At 36.4% G+C, this 21,700-nt stretch overlaps 1 protein-coding gene across 4 annotated transcripts in view; it reads right to left on the reverse strand.

The window, feature by feature from the left end:
- The window catches only part of Spef2 (sperm flagellar and cilia associated 2), a 157,091-nt gene extending 135,715 nt beyond the window's left edge, over positions 1-21,376 (reverse strand). For 2 of the 4 annotated variants that reach the window (XM_085676648.2, XM_087896945.1), the window contains exons 1-5: positions 21,183-21,372; positions 9,944-10,046; positions 6,743-6,995; positions 2,028-2,168; positions 659-723 (exon numbers count right to left, since the gene is read on the reverse strand). In XM_085676648.2, the coding sequence (XP_085532774.2) occupies positions 659-723; positions 2,028-2,168; positions 6,743-6,995; positions 9,944-10,046; positions 21,183-21,240 (620 nt within the window). In that variant the 5' untranslated portion in view covers positions 21,241-21,372. Of the gene's footprint in view, positions 1-658; positions 724-2,027; positions 2,169-4,424; positions 4,596-6,742; positions 6,996-9,943; positions 10,047-21,182 lie in introns of all 4 variants that reach the window. The other 2 variants (XM_048429290.3, XM_048429300.3) reach the window with 2 other exon arrangements.
- Between the last annotated feature and the right edge of the window lie 324 nt (positions 21,377-21,700).

Below are 21,700 nucleotides of genomic sequence, written 5' to 3' on the forward strand. Positions count from 1 at the left end.
TTCTTTCACATTTCATAAGATGTAAATGTATAGAGCTTGGTTAGTTTCCACTTTTAAAGACAAAAAATCCCTACACTGCTCCTACAGGAGTTAATTAAATTATAGCCTCTTTATATTATAGCTTCTAATGGGTTATGTTCAAGGAATCACAATAAGAAATAAAAGGATATAAGTTTATATATAGGTAAATGGAGCTATTAAGGGCTCACAATTTACAGAAGAAAACTCATAAAATTGCATAACATTTGGTGCAAACCTCACTCAACAATACTTTATTGCTGTACTCTGTGATAAACACGGGGTGTGACATAAAAAAAATTGAACTGGAACCCAGCTGCGGCTTTCCTATGGAGCATTTAAATCAGTGTAACAATTTCAGTAAATGTCTCAAAGTGAATGTGAACATAAAAAAATAAACACAACGTGAAAAAGTAAATTGACTTTACATTTCCTGATACCCATTTTCCCAGCCTAGATCAAAATTGTTAGTGAGGAAATACCGAATTTTAAGTCTTGTTATCTTCTCTTCTTTCATGTAGTCTTTTAATAAACGTTCTTCAAAGCAGAAGATCCTTCAGCAACTTTGCTAAATAAACTATTTGCAAATATTCAAAGTTATTCACAGGACATTTTTGTGATATAAAACATTATATCCTACCTTTCTTTGGCTTGGAGATCCTTTTTTATTAGTGCTTCAAATTTCTTAATCTCATTGGCCACATCCTTTAAAGAAAATACACCATTAGTTCCCTGCCTTTCAAAGCCATTGAGAAACTTCATGTTCAACCAGTTTCAAATGGTAACACATAGTTCTAATTCAAAATAATTAAGAGCAAGATAAGAAAAGATGCCTTCAGGAATATTTTTGTAATTCTTATTTGTTCTTTTAGATGAGGCTAACCTGAATCACTTAATTCATGATTCTATCTCTCATTTTAAAACTGTGTGCATGTGTATGTATGTGATGTCCAAACACATGTGTGCGTGTGTGTATGAGTGTGTGTGTGTGTGTGTGTGTGTGTGTGTGTACAGTCTACTGCCCCCATTGAAGTGAGAGGACAGCCTCCAATTTTAGTCCTTACCTCCAGTCTTGTTTTAGATAACATCTCTTGTCCACAGCAGGGAATTCTCCTGTCTCAGGCTCCACCTCACAGCAGGGGAACTAGGATTATAGACACAAGCTACCACATGTGTGTTTGTGCAGCAGGTGGTTGAGCTGCTGAGCCATCTCCCCCGAGAGTCTCCCTTCCATAGTGTACCAAAGGTAGTTAATGAAGGTGAAGTTTAAGTATAAATATTTCTTGCGAGTGTTTGTGTTAGGTGTTTTAAACATTGCCCATGCAAGTTCGCTAACTCTATAAATTTTTCTTAAATATTTCAGCTCACATATGTACTATTAATCTTTATTAAAAACTTTTATCAACTCAGGTAAATTTAATTTTATTAGTAAAAATGGATCCAGAAAAATATGTGAATAATATTCCTAAAATTCAAGTATAAGATATTTTGTTAAAGTTTTTAAAATAAAACAGACTAATATAAACACAATGGGTTTGGATGAGAAAGTGAGGCCAATATCTTCTTCACTAGCACTCATGAACTACAATAAAACATGTCAGCATTCAGGTTTCAATTAGTTATTATCATCAAAACATATTTTAATCTAAAATGTGTTACCAGAAACAAGTCAATTAACATTTCTGGGATTCATAACAAATTACATTGCATGGTAAAGAGGAATGGTGTGTTCACAACTGCATCATATTAGACTCCCTATAAACACAAGAGTCAAAGTAGACATTCCCACATTGGGAGTTTGATCTCCCTGGCTTGAAATTACATCCTGTTATTGAACAAACAATAGTAAAATGAATTGAATGCATACAAACTGGGGAAATTTTGGATAAGAACAGGAAAGATCAAGGATACTTTGAAAAGAAAATACAAATTTTCAGAAGGTTTCTGCACATTACAAAAAAAAGTACAATATTTAAGAGAAAAGACAGCAGTAAGTGACTGCAACTTACCTCTGCCTCCTTTTTCTTTTTCATCAGCTTTTGAGCCTCTAGTGCTTTCAGAGTACGATTTGGTTCGGGCTTAGGGATCTGGATAATGGCTGCTTGGATTTTGGCCATTATCTCGTTTTGTCGTCTTCTATTTAAACGTTGCTGAGTATGGCATACATATTAATTTACTTATTCAGCTTGCCAAAATAATAGTTATGTAACATGTGTACAGATATACATATACATAAAATATCTGTTGCCTATTTCAGAACTTAGCAATTGACAAGTGCACAATGTGTCACAATTCCATAATGCCAATATCAACATTATTTACAGAGAAAACTATGCTGCTAAACCACAACAATGAAATACTATAATTATGACTAAATGTGTATGTATTGTTCTTGTGTGTGATGGTACAAGAATAGTCAGGGGTCTAGATACAAAGATTATAATTCTTTCCCAATGCCACCTTCATGATCAGCCCAATCATGAGAAGAAGATATTCTTTCTCTCATGAAGCCCCTCTGGATTCTATAGACCCATTAGTTGCCAATAGAAAAAAACAGCTTCCCCAAACCCATCCACCTACACATGAGTTCAGGGGCACCCTCAACTATTGACCTGACATTAAAATATAAAGCATCATTGGATAATTTCTTAAGAAGACAGATAATAATTATTTTAAGGACAATATAAACAGAATGATGTAATTGAGAGAAAAATATTTAAAATATGATAAAGTAAAACAAAATATCTTATAAAAACAATAACATAAAAATTTATATCTTTACTACTAAGGCATTGTTGGACTAAATTCACTAATTTCTACAACCAAAGATAAGGAAATTTAATTTACCACTAAATTAAATTGAGAAATTATAATTTTTGTGCTTTTATTTCACTTTCTAAAAAAATGTGATTTTTTTGAAAATTTAATTGTCATATGTTTACTTCTTTTTTAAAGAAAACCAGGAAAGTCCAGGCTCTGTCTTTTTTTTATTGATTTCTATTGAGCTCTATATTTTTCTCTCTGCTCTCCTCCCTGCATCCCCTCTCCTTTTCAACCCTCTCCCAAGGTCCCCATGCCCCCAATTTACTCAGGAGATGTTGTTTTTTTCTACTACCCATGTTGATTAGATCTATGTATGTCCCTCTTAGGGTCCTTGTTGTTGCCCAGGTTCTCTGGGGTTGTGATTTGTGGATAAGGAAAATGTGGTAAATTTACACAATGGAGTACTACACAGTAGGAAAAAATAGCAACATCATGAATTTTGCAGGCAAATGGATGGAGCTAGAATACATCATTTTGAGTGAGGTAGGCCAGACCCAGAAAGACAATTATCACATGTACTCACTCACTCATAAGTGGTTTTTAAACATAAAGCCAAGAAAATCAGGCTTTGTCTTTTGTTTTATTTACTTTTTATGGTCATGTTTCACCTTCTCTCTTCCGCAGTATCCCACACTTTTTATCTTTTCTTTCTTTGGAGATTTCCTTCATTAGACTTGACTTTTAAAACCTGGACTGCCTGGTTCAATGCCAATGAAGGCCTAGCACTTGTTCTCAACACTGGAGTTAGAGTATCCAATCTCTACCATGCGAAGGCATTAAAGAATGACCCTGCCCTCTGGCGAGTAACAGAATGCTTTCTGTAAGTTTGCCTCTTGAATGTTTCCCTCCTTCCTCATAAGAAGCTGCCTACATTATGGCTATATTAATTTCTTATCATCTTAATCAATTTAAAAATCAAGTTTCCAAACAAATAGGAAGAATCATAACTCTATTGCCTGTATTTTACACATTCCATAATCCAGCCTCTTGAAATCTTTTAAAAGTCGTTAACAATGATTTTTGTTCTCCTGGGTCTTTAAAGACACAGATCATTAAAAATTTTTCAAAGAGGTTTGAGAAGCAGTGGTGAGTTGCACAAACTAGTTGTCAAGGATAAGATAGTTGGAAAGGGAAGGAAGCAGAGAAGTAATCCATCAAAAAGAAATGAAGCAGGTTATTGAGACTGGAGGAATTGCAGAAAAGTGGACAGAGAGGGCCATGCATAATTGTACCCTCTCTCTTCCACAGGAACACCATGGTAGAGGTCCTTTGACCAATGCTGTAGCTAGTAGCCAGTCATTTCCCAAAGGAGCTGAGGTACAAATTTCATCCAGTGAAAGAAATGGATTTGCCCTAATAGGCAGTTATTAGTTCTTAGCCACCAGTGCAGTGAACATGAGTGTAAAGATGGAGAGGAGAAAGTACGAGGAGAGATACAGTAAGGCAAAGCAAAGCCATGCATCACAACATGCAATCTATCTACACAGCTGCTTATGCAATGTGTACTTATTACAGGCAGAAACAAATCACCAATAATAGACTAGGTATTAATGAGTTTCTAGAAAAAAAATGTTCTATAGAACCTTTTCGATATTAAAGTGTCTTTGCTCTTCCTCAAGTTTTTGAAATTTTTCAAACTTCTCAAAATGTATTCGGGCAAGATCTTCTTTCATTTGTTTACATTTTTCTTGAAACCTGCATGTAACCCGCATCAGATTGAAATCAGTTTGGCGTGGTATCAGGTTTTTAAGTCTCTAAATGAAAAAAGCATTTCAAAGGTTTCTGTTACTGGAGAATAGAAGGTGGACTGGCATTGCAGTCACATGTAAGCTTTTGCATTAAAAATAAGTTTTATATACATCATGACAGTTGATAGCTAAAATAAGCTAAAAGTATGTTATTCATGTTAATCATTAAAATCTTTAATTGTAATAGACAACAAAACAATATTTGTATCCTCTCTTATAAAATAATGTCATATATATTTACATTTTTGACTGCTCTTAATTTCTTTTTCCCTTTATCAAAAGATCTCTTTACATTTGATTCCCCAGACAACATCCAGTCCTTTCCCAGAATTTTTCCCTAAACTAACAATTGTCTCAGTTCTATGAAATATATTTCATGCTTCCTTTGAACTCCTATTTCCAAAGTTATTGCTATTATTTTCTTATTTCCTTTGCCTCCGTGTTTTTTGAGAAGATAATCTGTCCTCCCTTCTCCCTCCTCTTGAAATCACTATGATGTAATTCCCACTCTACTGACACATTTTTCTCTTGCTGGCATGCGAACATGAAGTGGGTTGGGACTTTCCCAGTGTTACTCACTTGCAAGTGATTGACCTAAAATGGAAACTCAATAAATAGCTACCTAATAGGTGATTGACTCTGGACGTTCTTCCAGTTGGTTATAAAATATCTTCCTCAAACAACACAAAAGTGCAGTGTCATGGCAGGCAGAAATAATCAACTTTGTTAACACAGCTGGGAAAACTAAGTCAGAAGTTCCTCAGTGACTGAATTCAGTTTACCAAGCTTGTCCATGAAGGAGAATTCAGCACTGACTTGCTTAGATTTATGCCTAATCTAGTACCTGTTCTGCCCATGGTAATCTCAGTGTACTTTGCTACCAGATTAATGATATCCAATCAAAGCAGAACAATTTGAAAACGGAAGTAGCTCTCACATCTGCTATACCATTGTTACTTTGAAATTTAAAGTTTAAAGTTTGCCGATTTCCATTTAGGCCTCAGTGTGAGTGCAGCCCTGACTGTTAATCCAGAAGCCTGGAAAATTTACCTTTCACTTGATTTTCCTCAAGACAAACAAACAAACAAAAACAAAAAAACACCAAAAAATCAAAAACAACAACAACAAAAATCCTCAAAAGAACTAGAGAGACTTGCCAACTAAAAGGGCTAAAATTTCATCAAGATGCATTTTTTGAATACTTAAAATGATCGAATATTTTACAAGGCATTTTCCTTGAATTTGAGGTACCCAAACCTTAAGATCACATGACAAACCGATAAGAAATAGTTAGCCAGCAATGTAGGCACCAAGAGGTTACCACCTTAGCAGTCACAAAGGAAGAATCCATGTGAACTGGGTTAACAGCAGGGATGAGAAAGGCTGTTGGAAAGGAGGAGAGGTGGGATTGGGGTGCTTGGGTGAAAGAAAAGGCTGAATGGTCTGGACATGTTCAAGGACACCTATTCGATGAACCTGTGCTGAGTAATACAGAGAAGTAATGTTGAGACTCTTAGTGAATGACTGCAAAGTTCATTTTCAGATGGAGATACAATATAGATATTGTATAAAACAGAAAAAGTCTGTGTCAAAGAATTTCATTATCTCACAAAAAGCCTGATGCTTAGAAGACAGGCTAGTAGGTTGCTGTGTGGTCCCTGAACAAATCTGAGCCAACAAAATAGCAGAAGACACGGAGGGGAAAGGAGTGGACATAGAAAGTACTGGTTGGTATGTGTGCACATTTATCAGATTATAGTTAGGTATATATGTGTATATGTATTTGTATATACATTTACATGTAATATTATATGATATACGCATGTACTAACAAATAAAAAGAAAGTATGCATTTAGAAGAGAGGAAAGGGGAAGGGAGAATGATGTAATTATTTACAGTCTCAAACTGGAAAGAGAAAAAGTACTGGGAAACAGGAACAGACTAGGATACTAAGTTCTGTAGTGTCGATAAGAAGCAGGGAGACAGAAAGGGCAGATAAACAAATGACAAGCTTTAGCATAAAATAATACCCAGAATGGCCAATGATACTAGCAGCTTCAGTGGAGTTTCCTCAGAACTACAATCTCCCAGCCAGTTTGCTGCACCACCTTGTCCCTCGAAGAAAGCCTATTAGGTCTCTTTATGTACCCACCTCTCGAAAAGCCTCACTTTTGAGTGCTTGAAGCCTTAGGTTTGTCTGGGGTTGCATGGTTTGTATTTCTAATCCAGTCAGCCCGGTTTTCTTCTTTTTCTGAAGAGCAATGTACAATTGATAGAGGAGCTTTGTTGCTGCTCCTGGCTTCTCTGTGATGATACTTTGGGCCACATTCTGATCAAACTGCACACCCAGCAGGTGAAGGGTTGGCTCCAAGCGGGAGAAATTGTTAAGTTTGGCAGTGGAACCCCTAAATGTGATGAAATGTTCAGAATAGACATTAACACTGAATTTAAAAGAAACACCAAGTCTCAGCAGTGCTGTTAAGACACAACTCTAAATTACTCCATGCTTAAATGTTTCCTTTCTCTTAAAGGACACAGTGATGAAAACACATGGAGACATCTCCCATTGGCCACGTTTACCTGAATTTTATTTTTCTTGTAGCAGCTAAAATTCATTAATTGTACATGTTTTATGCCGTAAATTTATAATAAAATTTTGTATGGGAAGTAAGTACAAAAACAGACAACCTCTAAGTATTCTTCTAAGTGGATAAAAAGACTACAGTTTTGATAATTATACTTTATCCTAAAGTCAAAATGTCAGTACAAATGCCCATTGCATTAAGTTATCATTTATTATTGCTAAAATCTTTTATTAGTCCTAAATTTTATAATGACAAGCCTAACAATGACCCTCTCAGACGCTGTCTATAATTTTTAAGTAAATGATATTAGCTATGGAATCCATTATGTTACCCTTCAGTATGTGCTTTATAGTAATTCTTTGAAGTGAAAAGGATTCTATAATTTGAAATTATATTTATTTTTAATGATTTAATTTCAACATTGCCTCAGGCTTTAAGAAACTAATGAATTCATTTTATTCCCCTAATTGACATTTTATTCAAATAACCATTGGTACTAAGGGTATACCTATTTATTAAGTTTAGTTAATTTCAAAGATTTGTTGACATATATAGGGCAAGATAGGTAACTTAAGATCACTTGTTGCACTTCCAGAGGATACAGGTTAGATTCTCTGCACCCACATGTCAGCTAACAGGCATCTCTAATTCCAGTTTCAGCGGATCCATTGCCATATTCTGACTTCCATAGGCATTACACATCCATGTGTTACACATACATATATGCAGGAAAAACCCCATACAAGAAAAATTTTAAAAAATAGTGAAGTGTTAAAAAAATAACAAGATGTGCTCATAGTTAATAAGAAATATATTTAAATAAAGAGCAATAAAAAATTGAGATGCTGCTTCAGACGTCTCAAATGGTTTGCAGCTGTTGGTTATTAATGAATTTGATGATGGATGGGAGAGGTATTTGATGCATTTTAACCACCGTGACACTGTCATCAAGACAGTTACACACATCAGGTCTAGCCTTTGGCCTGGTTTCTTCTTATCTCAGCTTCCAACATTCAAATTTGTTTTTTAATACAAAAACAGGACAGATTATACTTGAATGTAAATCAAAGTTCATACCAAAAGTTATTGCTCAGAATCAAGAGTTGCCATATCTCTGAGTGATTGTGCAAAATGTCTATAGTCTCATGTACTTTATCCACCATACACATCCAGAAAGACAGGGCCTGAGAGTTATCTATCCAACTTAGGTCTGTGTCGTATGCTGGACTGCAGTATTTCGAGACATTATAATGCAGAAGGGAGAATACAAAAGCAATCGCGAATTGTTTCCATTTTTTGCAAAGCTCATCCCTACAGTCAGAAGAACTGATCCCCTCTTCTCACTTGTTTCACATAGCTTCCTGAATGCAGGGTTTGCTGTGAATGTTACAGTTTAGCTTACTGTTTGGTTTTTAGATGGTGTTAATGAACTAGTCCAACTACCCAAACGATAATTCTCCCTGAAAGAATTAATGAATATTCTAAATTCCCAATCAGTCAAATTTGAGGATCACAACTTGTAGGAGTATAGGGAACCTGTGATTGTTAAAGCATCTGCACAGCCAGCATAGTAGGATAATCAGCTCTTGTTTTTGAATATGAAAAGCAGCTGGGACATCTTTGCTCCAGAGACAAAGCCTATGATGTAAATGATGACCTCTGAGGGAATAAGGAAGGTGCACTGGGAAAAGTTTCCTCGCCCTCTGCTGATAGTCTTCGTTTGCTAAGGGACTTAGGTCTCTTCTGCTACTTGCCACCAGGTAACATAACACACTTTCTCTCAACATGAGAAGGGCTGCCCTCCAAAAGATAGTTCCTTATTCACAATTTGTTTTCCTTTTAACTAATCTGCTTTGGCAACGCTAAGATGGTTTTAAAGTAAAGAATCCTCCCAGAGTTAGACAAGTTCTACTTAGAATTAAGTCATTTCGAAGACATGTAAGTTCATGTTTTTGGCAGCATATAATTTATAATTTTCATTTCAGACAGGAACAAAGACATGTCCGCAGGCCAATCTTATGGAGGCAATTCTTCAAGCTCTCGCTTCCCAAGCAACTCTATTTTTTGTCAAGTTGACAAAAAAAAACTAACCAGCACAAGGAGCTAACATGTGTTAGGTCATTTTTACAATAATTTTGAATAACTTTGGAGACCTGGCTTTGGCAGTTACTCTAATAAGAACTGATATAAACAAACAATCATAACTGAACATAATAAGGGAAAGTATCCTCTAAGTATCACTGGAACAGAGAAGGCAAAGGGTGAAATCTGCCAGCAGACTTATGAGGCTTAAAGAATGGTGGATTTGCAGTTGGATCCTAAGAATGAATAAGGGTTTTTCATGGAAAAAAGTGAAAGAATAACAATATGCAAAGATACATGTCTGGTTATTATTCCAGAGGATCGGGGTTTGATTCCCTGCACCCACTAAGCAGCTCACAATTGTCTGCATCTCCAGTCTCAGGGGATTTGACACCTTCTTCTGGCTTCTGTGAACACTGTATGCATGTGGTGCACAGACATTCAGGCAAACACTCACACACATAAAATAAAAATAAATAAAAATCTCAAAATAAGAACACTGCAGTAACAAAAAATGGAGAAATCTGGGCAAAGACTACAGAGGTATGGAAGGAATAAATCGTGATTTTACTACAGAAGCAGTCTTGTTGCAAACACATTCATTTCTCTCAGTTGTATTCTTGAGATAACAAAGGCCTAAATGCCAAAAATATTGAATTTTTGATGAATAAAATAACTTTACTGACCTGCTCTCTGAAAATTCAGAAAAATCACTCTGAAGTTCAAACTTGTACAGAACTTCTCCAATTAGATAGCCATTAGAAAATGCCTTTGCAAATGACTTGGGACCTAAAATTTAAATCATTGAAATAAAAAAGTAAATTATTTTGTGATGTATGTAGTCAAGCCAGCATTACTGAGCACAAACACATCATGTCCTGATTATATTTATAGAAACATCTTCTAATAACCAATGTAAAAGACTTAACAATAGACATTAAGTTTCCCAAAAACAATCCAGTAGTTGATGGTAAACAAAATTTTGAAAGAAGTGGAAAATCTTTTCTAATTAAATTAATAAATAATCTTAATCTAATAAAACTGTCAAAGTATTCTATGAAACTGTGCTCCAAATACTTAAGCAAAGTCTCCAATCTATAGGGATACTATATTTTGTCCAACTGAGATGCAACCTAAATTTTAAAATATAGATTTAATTTTAACCTGTATATTATTAGGAGATGTACAAAAATCTTCCATACTTTAAAAAAAAACCCATAATGGACAAAATTGGGATCTTGTTTCATGGTTCAGACAGATCACCACTGCCCAGTTTATGTTCTGTGGAATGATGGTAATAGCTCAGAACAGAGAATTCTAAAAAGAAATAAAGATGACTAATAAATATTTTTAAATATGTTCAGCATCCTTAATAATTAGTATAATGCAAATTAAAGCAACTTTGAGATTTCATCTTTCTACAGTCAGAATAGTTAAGGTCAACAAAATAACTAACAGCAAATAGTGTTGAGGACATGGGAAAGGGGAGCCCTCAGTCACTGTTGGAGAGATTGCAGATTGGTACAGACCTAGGTAAAATGGTGCAACAAATTCTCAAAAATCAAATAACGTGTCTACCATATGACCTAGCTATACCATTCCCCGGCATTTTCCTGAAGGACTCCACATCCTATTCCACAGATACTTTCTCATCAACCATATTTACAGTCAATCTATTCACAATAAGCTACGAAATGGAAATCACCTAAATGTCCTTCAAATGAGGAATAGATGATGAAAACCTGGAACATGTAGATAATAATCTCTTCAGTTGTAGAGAAAACTGAAATTATGGGATTTGCAGGTAAGTGAATAAAAATGGCAACTATGCCATAGAGGAAAGCCAGACACAACAAGATAAACATTTCAAGTTCTTAATTATTTTTTCTTTACAAAATGTCCCTTTGTATGGATGCAAAGAGGGTGGTAGTAGGGAATGAGGTGAGCTGTTCTCAAAGACAAAACCCAGGGGACTCTAGTCCACCATAAATGTTTTCACATCTGACCCCAAGACACAATTTTAAATAAAACTTGCTTGATACTTGTTCTCATAGTATTTAATCTGAATAAATTCTAATTTTTAGGGTGAGTTAAAATGATAATATCTGTTCCTCATGGAAATTTCCTCTAAAGTGACAAATCTGGTACTCATTATGGCCTTCCATAAGTTTGTCCTCAAGAGACCAATTGAATTATTATTTTAAAGCTACTCATCATAGAACATGTTCAATGTCGATGAATTTGGGCTCCTAGTCAGTCATACCTGTCCTTAAGAAATTGCCTTTAAATAGTGGACACCTCTGTGTTATAAGGAGCTGCTGCTTGTTTCCCAGCTGCCAGGTAAGCTCAGTCAGAAGAGCATGAGACTCTTAATCTCAGGGTTGTGGGGTCATGCCCCATGTTGGGTGCCAGATGAAGATAGATGTTAAAAAAGAAATCCCAAACTAGCTCAGAATTGAGTATAATAAAAGGTTATTTATTTAGGCATAGACTCACAGATCACAGTCCTCTGCTCAAATGGGGAACAGCAACAAAATCCCACAGCAGGAAGAGAGGGGAACCATGTGCTTTACATGGGCATTTATAGTATAAGAGGCCATGCCCAAGTGGGTGGGTAACTTAAAGGTTACTGGTGGTATGAATTCCTACAGCACCTCTGGAATGACAATTCATAACTCATAGTACATATTACTTCCATGAAATAAGCTCATCCTTCATAACCACAGTACCTACTGTCCTTAACTTACTATGGCAACATTTGTGATGCCATCAGAAGAACTTGTGAAGATTGGCATGATCTCTCATTAAATGAAAGTGCCATCTGATATGATTCTTCAGCTATCTAATAATAAAATCCCAAGAGTTACTTCCTCCATAGGACAGAACTGTGCCATCATTGCCTCCAATTCTATGGTTCCTTTCTATGCCCTTGAAGATCTGGTACACAACAAAGCTGTTCCCTGGCTGCTGTCACTATCCCCAATGGGACATTCTACCTCTACTGCTAATTGCATCTTTCTTTTCAGTTTTATCACTAGCCTCTTCTGTAATTCATCCCTAGCCTATTCTGTAATCCATTCCCCTTCTCTTAGTTTTCTAATAAAGCCACTGCATCTGGAGCCATGGTCAGATTGTAGATATATATTTCTTCCAGGCCCTATATCTTTGGAATTTGGGTTCAATTTTTTGGTACTTTGCTTTCTGTGCAGAAGCTGTTGCTCTATCTGCTTCCATGACTGCTTCCCTCTGTATCTTGCCCTGTGCTTGTTTATGCCAATCCAATGCCTGGAGTTCAAGCTGCAAATAACTCAGATGTGGGTTAATACTACCCTGTCACCCTCGATATAGCAGATAAAGATGATCAGCAGCAAAGTTTTTGCTACAAAAAGATTTGCTTAAAAAATAAAATGATAATTCACTTCCTTTGAAATTGCAGAGAATATTAATTATGCAACTCCAAATATAGATAAAATAGAAGTGTTTATGGCATAAAGTCAAAGAAAGAGTAATCAGTTATTTCACTGCCAGAATAGTTTATAATGAAAATATGACATTGATCAGCAGGTTTTCATGCAATAAGGACTTCAGATTTACTGTGTAATGACCAGCAAAAAAAATTACACTGAGAAAAAATACATTAAATGGTAAGAGCAACGAAGAAGATTGTAAAAAATGAAAAAAAAAACAGAAAAGAATACATGCAAACAATGATGCAGAGAAAGGGAAAGGAAAAAAGTGGGAACAATACGGATATGTAAATTAAAAGGGAACAATCTCTTATCAATGCAGAATTATCATTAATACACATTAACAGGACATAACAAGACAAAAAGCAAAGGAGGAGCATAAGCAAAGGATAATTCAGGGAAAGTCATAGTCAGGGAAGGTGTTGCTCATTTTAGTTTAGCTGTGTTTTTTTTTTTCTTCCCATTCAGTATCACTAAATAGTATGACTGCATTCATAGTAATCACTTCCATGGATTAACTCTACTACCAGTTGGCATTCCCAATGTAAGAAGTGGCAAGTTTACTCCGGGACTATGAATAGTAAATAGTTTAAGAAATGTGCAAGGGGCAGTGCTCGTCTTTAACACAGGTTGTTTATCATCTGAGATCGAGGTTGTTAGGGAGAAACTCAGCCCCATGTGCAACCATGCAAGCCACAGGTCTGGTGCTCATCACTGAAACTCACATGGGACCAAAATATTTAATGTCATCCTCTGTGATAGGTCTGTCATATTCCTGCCACAGGTGAAATGGTCCGTGTGCTTCTCTATCATTGTGGACCAGTGCTAGCTGGAGAACACACTTAAAAACATTCACAGTCCAAAGTGGAAGCTAAGGTTATACAAGAAGGGGCTTGGTTTTATTACTGTTCTTTGTACACATCACTTAACCTTACCTAATTAAAAGTCATAGATTTTTATGTGTAAAAGAGAAAGACTGGACCATCGTCCATAAAGAATTATTTGAGAATTAAATGAGACATTGCACATAAAGTTCCTGAAGTCATGACTGAGCCACAGTGTGTTCAGAGGAGATTTTATTGTCATGATTATACTCTTCTAGAAAGACAGTGGGTCATGTTAGCTATGCAGTCTACATACTCAGTAATAGAACTTCAGTGGTGATGTTGCATGAACACTTCTCCAAAGAGTGTTTCACTGTCCAGAAAGCAAACATTTGAATATATATAACACCTTCACATTTCTGACCAAACATCTAGACTCAGCTGATTTGTACAGAAAAATATTGAATGGTTTCTATCAATGAGATAAAAACACTAAACAGCCCTGTAACATGCTTTGTTAGATATTTCAACCAAACAAATGATAAATTCCAAAGAATTCTGCCTTAGAGATTGTAGATAAAAGACCAAAATCCATGTCACTCTATGCTCAGTGGCATTTGCTCCCTATGATGGGAGGAAAGATCCTATCTACATCTCAAGTGCATGCTTGAAAATCAAGCAAATTTATTTTCCTTTGAAAGAGATAAAGGCCACTGCTGGCAGCTGGAAAACGGCCTGTTTCTGAGAAGCCTCTGCCTTCCTTGGAGCTGGCCAGCCCTCACAGAAAGACCTTGGCCTTCTTGTAGTGAGCATAACCAATTTCTCAGCATACTAACTGCAGATAAGGTTGGTTTGTGGTCCCGGGGGATCAAACAACAAACCCATTGAAATTATGTCTGAACAGAGACAAAACCAAAGGCTGTCTGATGTGGGATTCCCCTCCGTATGCTGTGAATACCAATGGTTAATAAAGAAACTGTCTTGGGCCTGTGCAGGGAACAGAGGTATGCGGGGAAAATTAAGCTGAATACTGGAAGAAAGGAGGCAGAATCAGAGAGAATCCATGTTGCCCCACTGGAGACAGATGCTAGGAACTTTACCTGGTAAGCCATAGCCATGTGATACACCAATTACTAGAAATGGGTTAAATTAAGGTATAAGTGTTAGCCAATAAGAAGCTAGAGCTAATGGGCCAAGCAGTGTTTTAAATAGTATAGTTTCTGTGTGATTATTTCAGGTCTGAGCTGCTGGGCAGCTGGGAAACAAACAAGCGACCTCCTCATAACAGCTGTCTAGAACACTAATGGGACCAAAGATTCCCTAATATGGACAGTATTTATTCATGATGACTGTTTTCTCATTAACCATTACTGTACTCTGCTTTCTTCTCCCTGTTGCTAGGTATGACATTAAGAAATAAAATCAGAGAATTTGCTAGTTTTTGAGAGGATTGGACTCAGGAAAAATCACCATTTCCAAAAATCTTCCTCAGCAACACTCACTGGGAGCCCAAGTCCTTCCTAAGACCCTCACAGAGAGGTTGCATAGATTCTTACCTTGCAACCACTCAAACTTGCTTCAGTCAGCTGCAGCTGTGAGCTGTGGCTTTTGCCTGGAGGACCTTGAGCATTTTCCCTTCAGATATAAGGATGGCTGACCTTTATGATTTCCTCCACTGGAGGAAGGTTTTATCAGAATCTCAAGATTTATATTGGAAATGAAATCTTAATTTCTATTTCATAGAATTTCAATTATGAAAACATTTGATATCATTATTATCATGAAACTCTGGTATTAAAATATCAGTTCTGGTTTACACAATGCTGGCTGGTTTTATACTTGCTATATTGATTTCTAGTGGAAAAATTCTGTGTTGTAATAAAGGAAAATGCTGCTTAGTGACTAGATAATACATATGTAATATTTTCCACCAGAAGCAATATGATTTTTAATGATCCTAACACTGAAAAGAATAATCACAAATAATCACATAGATACTGTATTAATTAAAGCACTGCTTGACTCATTAGCTCTAGCTTCTTATTGGCTAACGCTTACATATTAATTTATCGCATTTCTATTAATCTGTGTATCACCACATGGCAGTGGCTTACCGGCAAAGTTTTGGCATGCCTGACTCTGGCAGCGGCTCCATGGCTTCTCTCTGACTCCTCCCTTCTTTCTCCCAGCATTCAGCCTAGCTTTCCCTGCCTGCTTAAGTTCTGCCTTGCTATAGGTTCAAAGCAGTTTCTTTATTCATTAATGGTAATCACAGAACACAGAGGGGACTCCCACATCGGGATCTAGAGACAGTCAATTTAAAGGCCTAGCTGGACAAGTTCTAATCCTGTATCATTTAATTTATGTGTTGATACAATACCTCAAATAAGAACTAAACAATTTCTTGCCATTGTTCAGTTTGTGTTACTATAGCAGAAAAACACAAAACATTTTCTTATTTAAAATCTTTGTCACATTTCTGAAGTGACAAAGTTCAGTACCAAAGTATAAGAACCTGGCAAAGGCCTTCTGACTGCGTCCCAACATGCTACGGGGTACAAGTGCAGGTGAGTATGTTAGATGGACACAGAGAGACCAAAGTTATTCCCTCATCAGATTAAAAACAAACCTACGAAAATATCTCAATAATGTATAACCATCTGAACATGGTGGTGAAGGCCAGTAATCCCAACACTTAGGCACTGAGACAGATGGATCACCATGTATTCTAGGACACCTAAGGCAGAGATGGATAAATCTGTCTCAAAGAATCAACCATATGAACAACAGAGTATGTTCATAAAATTCAAGGCAACTCTCAAGAACTACTAATATTTAATATAGAAAGACTAAATTGGGCATTTGTGAAAACCCAACTATTAAAAAGATATAAATAAGAAGTATATTTGACAAAACACACAAATGAACTATTTAATTAAAATTCCATGTGAACAATATTCTTTGTGCTTACTGATTGACAATACAACAATGATACTCTCATAACAGAAGAATTTACAATGATTGAAAGTTTAGGAGCTTTTAGTTATATAAGGAAAGTAGAGATTTTTTTAAGCAGTGTGCCTTTCATAAATATGTGGGGGTGAGATTAGATTATAATCTAATCTCTTTTTAATCAATATATTGATAAAATGTGACCCTCGGAAACACAATAGAAAGCAAGCAATGGCCTGATTTAAGGATTGTGTGATAACAGATAATTCTGATAGATGATAAGCAATTTGATCTATAAATATGTTTTCCTTTATGTCAGGAAGCAAAGTTATGAATCATGTTAATTTTCCAATAATACTTAGCCTGATGACCTTCTCTTCATAAGAATTTGTCATTTCATATTATAAAATCTACCGTGATTAGTATCAGAGAAATCCTAAGAACTTGCTTGAGCTTCCTCACTCACAAAGCTGAGATTTCAAAGGCTCAAGTTGCTTCTCAAGACACAGTTCAAAGTAAAGTAATGATTTACTTTTGTTTCTTTCATATATACCATGAAATACGTTTTGTAAAAGAAACCACGCTGGGAAATATTCTAAGGTGAGAGATGGGAAAATTTTGAAATAGAGGTTACTAGCAGATGCCAGCTGGGTTGTCACTAGCCATCGATGATTACCTGCTATCTTCTCAAATACACAGTAGTTACCACTTCCCTGGGACGAAAAATAAGACCTAGAGATATTTATTCCTATTTGCAATATCAGATACTGATTTCCTGGATGCAGCTTTCTCTTTAGTGTTCCATGAGAGTATCTATAATAATTTTATGGCCACATGATAAGTTTACTTAGATTTCTCAATTTATCCATGGTCAGAGCCTAAGAGACATGAACTGTTAGGTATGATTCTCTTTATGGTTAATCTGATCTATACAAATAACTCACTCAGGATGAATTCATCCATTTTCCTTTATATTCCCTTGTGCCCTCGTTCTTAAGAGTGGAGTAATATTGTGTAATTGCACCACATTTTCTTTACCCATTCCTCAATAGAGTCATGTTCAGGTTGTTTCTATTATGAGTCACATTCAGGTTGTTTCTATCATGAATGAAGCTGCAGTGAGCATAGTTGAGCAAATATCCTTGTGGTATGATTCAGCATCATTTGGGTTTATGCCCAAGAGTGGTATAGAGGAGTCTTGTGGTAACTGAAGAACCACTGCACCGACTTCCAAAATCAGCCTGCTTTCTTACAGAACCCAGATCAGTAGTCCAGTTGTGGCCCTACCCACAATGGGCTGGGCCCTCCCACATCAATCATTAAATAAAAAAACACCCAAGAGGTTTGCCTACAGCCAGATCTTATGGAGACATATTCTCAACTGAGGCTTCCTCTTCTCCAATGACTCTATCTTGTGCAAAGTTGATATAAAAATAGCCAACACAGCATATGTCATTTATGCAGAATTTCTGTTGTAGAATTCTGATACTTATTTGCTCTTAAAGAAAGAGGCAATGTTTAATCTGTAGCATAACAGAGTGTGGTGTTGGCGAGATGGCTCGGGGTAAAGTACTGCTGCGAAATCATGAGAATGTAAATTTACAACTCCAGCACCCATGGAGAAAATTCGGTTTTGTTTTGATTTGATTTTTGCTGCACAAGCAATGAATGGACTGAACCACTCCTAATCAGACACTAATAATAGCACCTTTGCTGTCCAGCCATTTGGGAATTAAACCTTACAACTTGCCAGGGAAACTAAGTGTTAGAATGCAATACTTTAAAAGAAAAAAATCCAAATAGGATGACAGCCCTTAAAAGTGGGTTTAAATGAATGTTGAGAAGGTAGATGGATTGGCTCATAGATACTAATAAATATTCCTAACTGTAAACACTAGTATAGAACTTAGTGCCTAAGAACAGAAGTCAAATATCTAGGTTAATAACTTAGCTTGACAACTTATTAACAGTGTATCCTAGACCAATTCCCAAATATTCTCATTATCATCTTTACTTGGAGACATTGCTTTTATACATTTTTAACAGAAAATAAAAATATAAAATGTCTTAGCACAGTCTACCATAAAAAGGATCAGTAGCCTACAACTATGTTCTTAATATTTCCACTACATTTTTTATTTGAGAAAATAACTCTTCAACGAGTCCATAAAATACTTTGTTATGAAAGCATACACGTTTCAACTAAAGTTTTTTCTCTTATTTTTCAAGAAGTTTGATTTTCACTTTTGAACTTCTCATTTCAATACTATATTGAATATTTTAAATTCTAAAAGCAACACTCGCTCAATCCAAATAATAGAAATGTGTGGAGGCAATGTATAAATGTTTGCCTCCTCAGAGTAACCAGTATTGACATTCTAGATTATATCTTCACATACTTCCATTATGTTAAAGTAAAAAACAATATGAAGATTTATGGGCATGTTAGCAATATAGTTAATACAGCACAGTAAACGTGTTTCTTTTCCCCAATGCCTGTGTATATATGTGTATACATGTTTTATAGTTGATTAAACTGTAATTATACCAGCTACAATAACCTACAATATTTTAACTCAAATAAATACACAAAAATCTGTGATATTGAAACATGTATCCCATTCATTCAATAGTTTCACAGTAATTTATAGTATAAGAGAATGTGGTGTAGGCAATTATTACTCGATTAAAGGCTGTTCGGATTATTTCTCTTTCAGAATCAACACAGCAATATATATCCTTGTTCAAATATCCTATGTTGTTGCTTTGTAAGACGACTGAAGATGATAAGTGAGTTTTACTCACTATGCCCGCCCCAAGAACTATTCAGTGTTTTATGTGTATTATGACATTTAACCTTGATACAACCGATGAAGCATCATTACAAATACTCTTTTTAGTACAGTGAACTTTAGGCTACTGACTCATAATGATGAAGAAGAAATTTAGAGCCAGACAGTCCGCACTCTGATCCCTTGCTCTCACACAGCTGTTATCCAGGAATGACCAAATTACGTTCTTAACTTACACTGTTTGCTTCCATCATATGTTTACAAAGTATTCAAAATCTTCCACCACACCCCATAGAACTCTTCTGCAAGAGTCTGTGTGGTGCCTTAGGTACATCAGAATCCTATCTGGATAACAAACACAACTGAATATATTCCCCGTACTCAGGATAGCCCTTTACATGCATAATTTGGCTACATCAGACTGTCTCCTCAGACATCTTGCAGCAATTGGGATTCAGCAATGGCTGCATTGCTAGTGTTTAAAATGAAATTAGCATGGGGTGTCTCTGCTAACAATTTCCAGATTTATACTTGAGGAAAAAAGATGCTGGGAATTTTCCACTCACAGCTTGTGGCATTATAATTTTTATTTAAAATGTCTCCAAGCTTTTAATCTTCACAGAATGAAGTCATACTTCCTTCCAAAACCAAATTTCTCAAACTTATTAATATTATAACAGTATCTAGTGTTTGCATGGTTATGATTAACTTTATTTACATTTTCAAAAGCATTTTACTCTACAAAGGTCTTAAGGGCTTAAGGAAATGGTATAGATTTTATTATCAAATAAGTTAACTAACTTAAGCTAAGAAATGTGCAACTGGTATCTCCAAATAGTACAACTTCATGTCTGATATTATATTTTGGGGCAATATGGTGAGAGAGAAAGAATAATTGCTAAATGCTAAATACTGTCCTGAATTTAGCATCATATTTGAGCAGAGAAACTCTCAGAGGTACAAAGAGACAGAACACTGAAAAAAATTATTATTGCTCATAACAGGGTGGAGGCAGCTTAGCAAATAATAAGCCTAAAGTTATGCCTCAAGAAATGCAGCTTGGGATGCTGTGTGTTGAAGATCCTTGGGTTGTCACTGGGTATTTCACACCTGCACAAACACCACTGACCTAGCAGGGATGATGACCCAGGGATGAACTGGCAACGCTGCCCACATCGGTAGCAATTGGCAGGGAGGCAAGGGTTCCTCTGGGAAGACAGATTGAAATGATTTGTCCTGAAAATGTCTTGCCTTGAGGAAAATCCATAGCACTTGAAAATAAGCTCCCCCCTGAGAAGCATTAATCCCTCCCCTCAAAGAGGAGAAAAAGCATACTGAAGTGCTAAGCTTGGAAGTGTTGCTTCTCACCAAATCTGAAGTGTTTGGGACTTTCTGGGCCATAAGACTTTAGGAGTTTCGAGCACAGCTTTGTGCCTTTAATAAAATTAACTAAGGTTAGCTTAGCAAAGTAGAAAAGGAAGCACCTCAAACAGCTAACGTTTGTGAACTGAGATGAAAGTTCCTAAAACCGGTAAATCGACCCATTTATTGTTTAGTAGAGAGAGTTAACTGGGAAGCAAGGTCAGGGTCAGACTGCAGACACTAACAAGGTTTCCTCCTCATAGGAGCAGACCAGTGCCTCGACCTGAAGCATCCGTGACTGCTTAGAAATACAGACTAGGTCAGAAATTCTGAGGGCTGAGAAGGCATGAAGGGTAATGCCAGAGGCAGGATGCAATGAGAAGGCTCCAGGTGTCTAGGTAGGACTGAGGAGTGCTGGCCTGCACTGTGGGACGCTGCTAGCCACTCAGGGGACACTTTCTATCAGCGCATTTCCCCCCACCACCCCCATATTTCCCTCGTCGCTTGCCCTAGGCTATGGTCACTCACTCACGGTCCGGGACACCTTCAACTCCTGGTTGAGCCACTGGCACAGGATCTCCGACATAGTTCTCTGGCGCCTTTCACCGCTAGTAGGTGCTAGGAATTTGCCAGGAATGTGGTCAGTGGGACTGCGTCTTCCCGTCTCCCAGGGCAACCAAGTTGCTAAGGAAGCGCTATCAGGCTGGAGTTAGGTAACCAGTCAGAGAGGAGGAGACACAGGAGCCCAGTCAAAGACATCAGAAATTGTTGTCTGCCCCCTACTGGTTTGTAAGACCTGAGCTTATGCAAGTGAACAAGATTCCAAGAGTCTGAACAAAGGAATTATAATACTAAAAAAGAGGTTTCTTTACAAAAACCATTATCAGTTAAATTTAAAACCTTTATTTCTTTTTGTAATTATCTAAGGGTAGACTATAAAGAGTTACTTGAGATCATAAGCTGGTTTGAAAAACGATAATGTATACTAAAGTGCAATTTACTTTATAAAATCACTATTTCTTTAAATTATTCATCGTAATATTTTT

Source organism: Myodes glareolus, chromosome 15 (genome assembly GCF_982192425.1).
Source record: "Myodes glareolus chromosome 15, mMyoGla1.1, whole genome shotgun sequence".
NCBI classification, from domain to species: Eukaryota; Metazoa; Chordata; class Mammalia; order Rodentia; family Cricetidae; genus Myodes; species Myodes glareolus.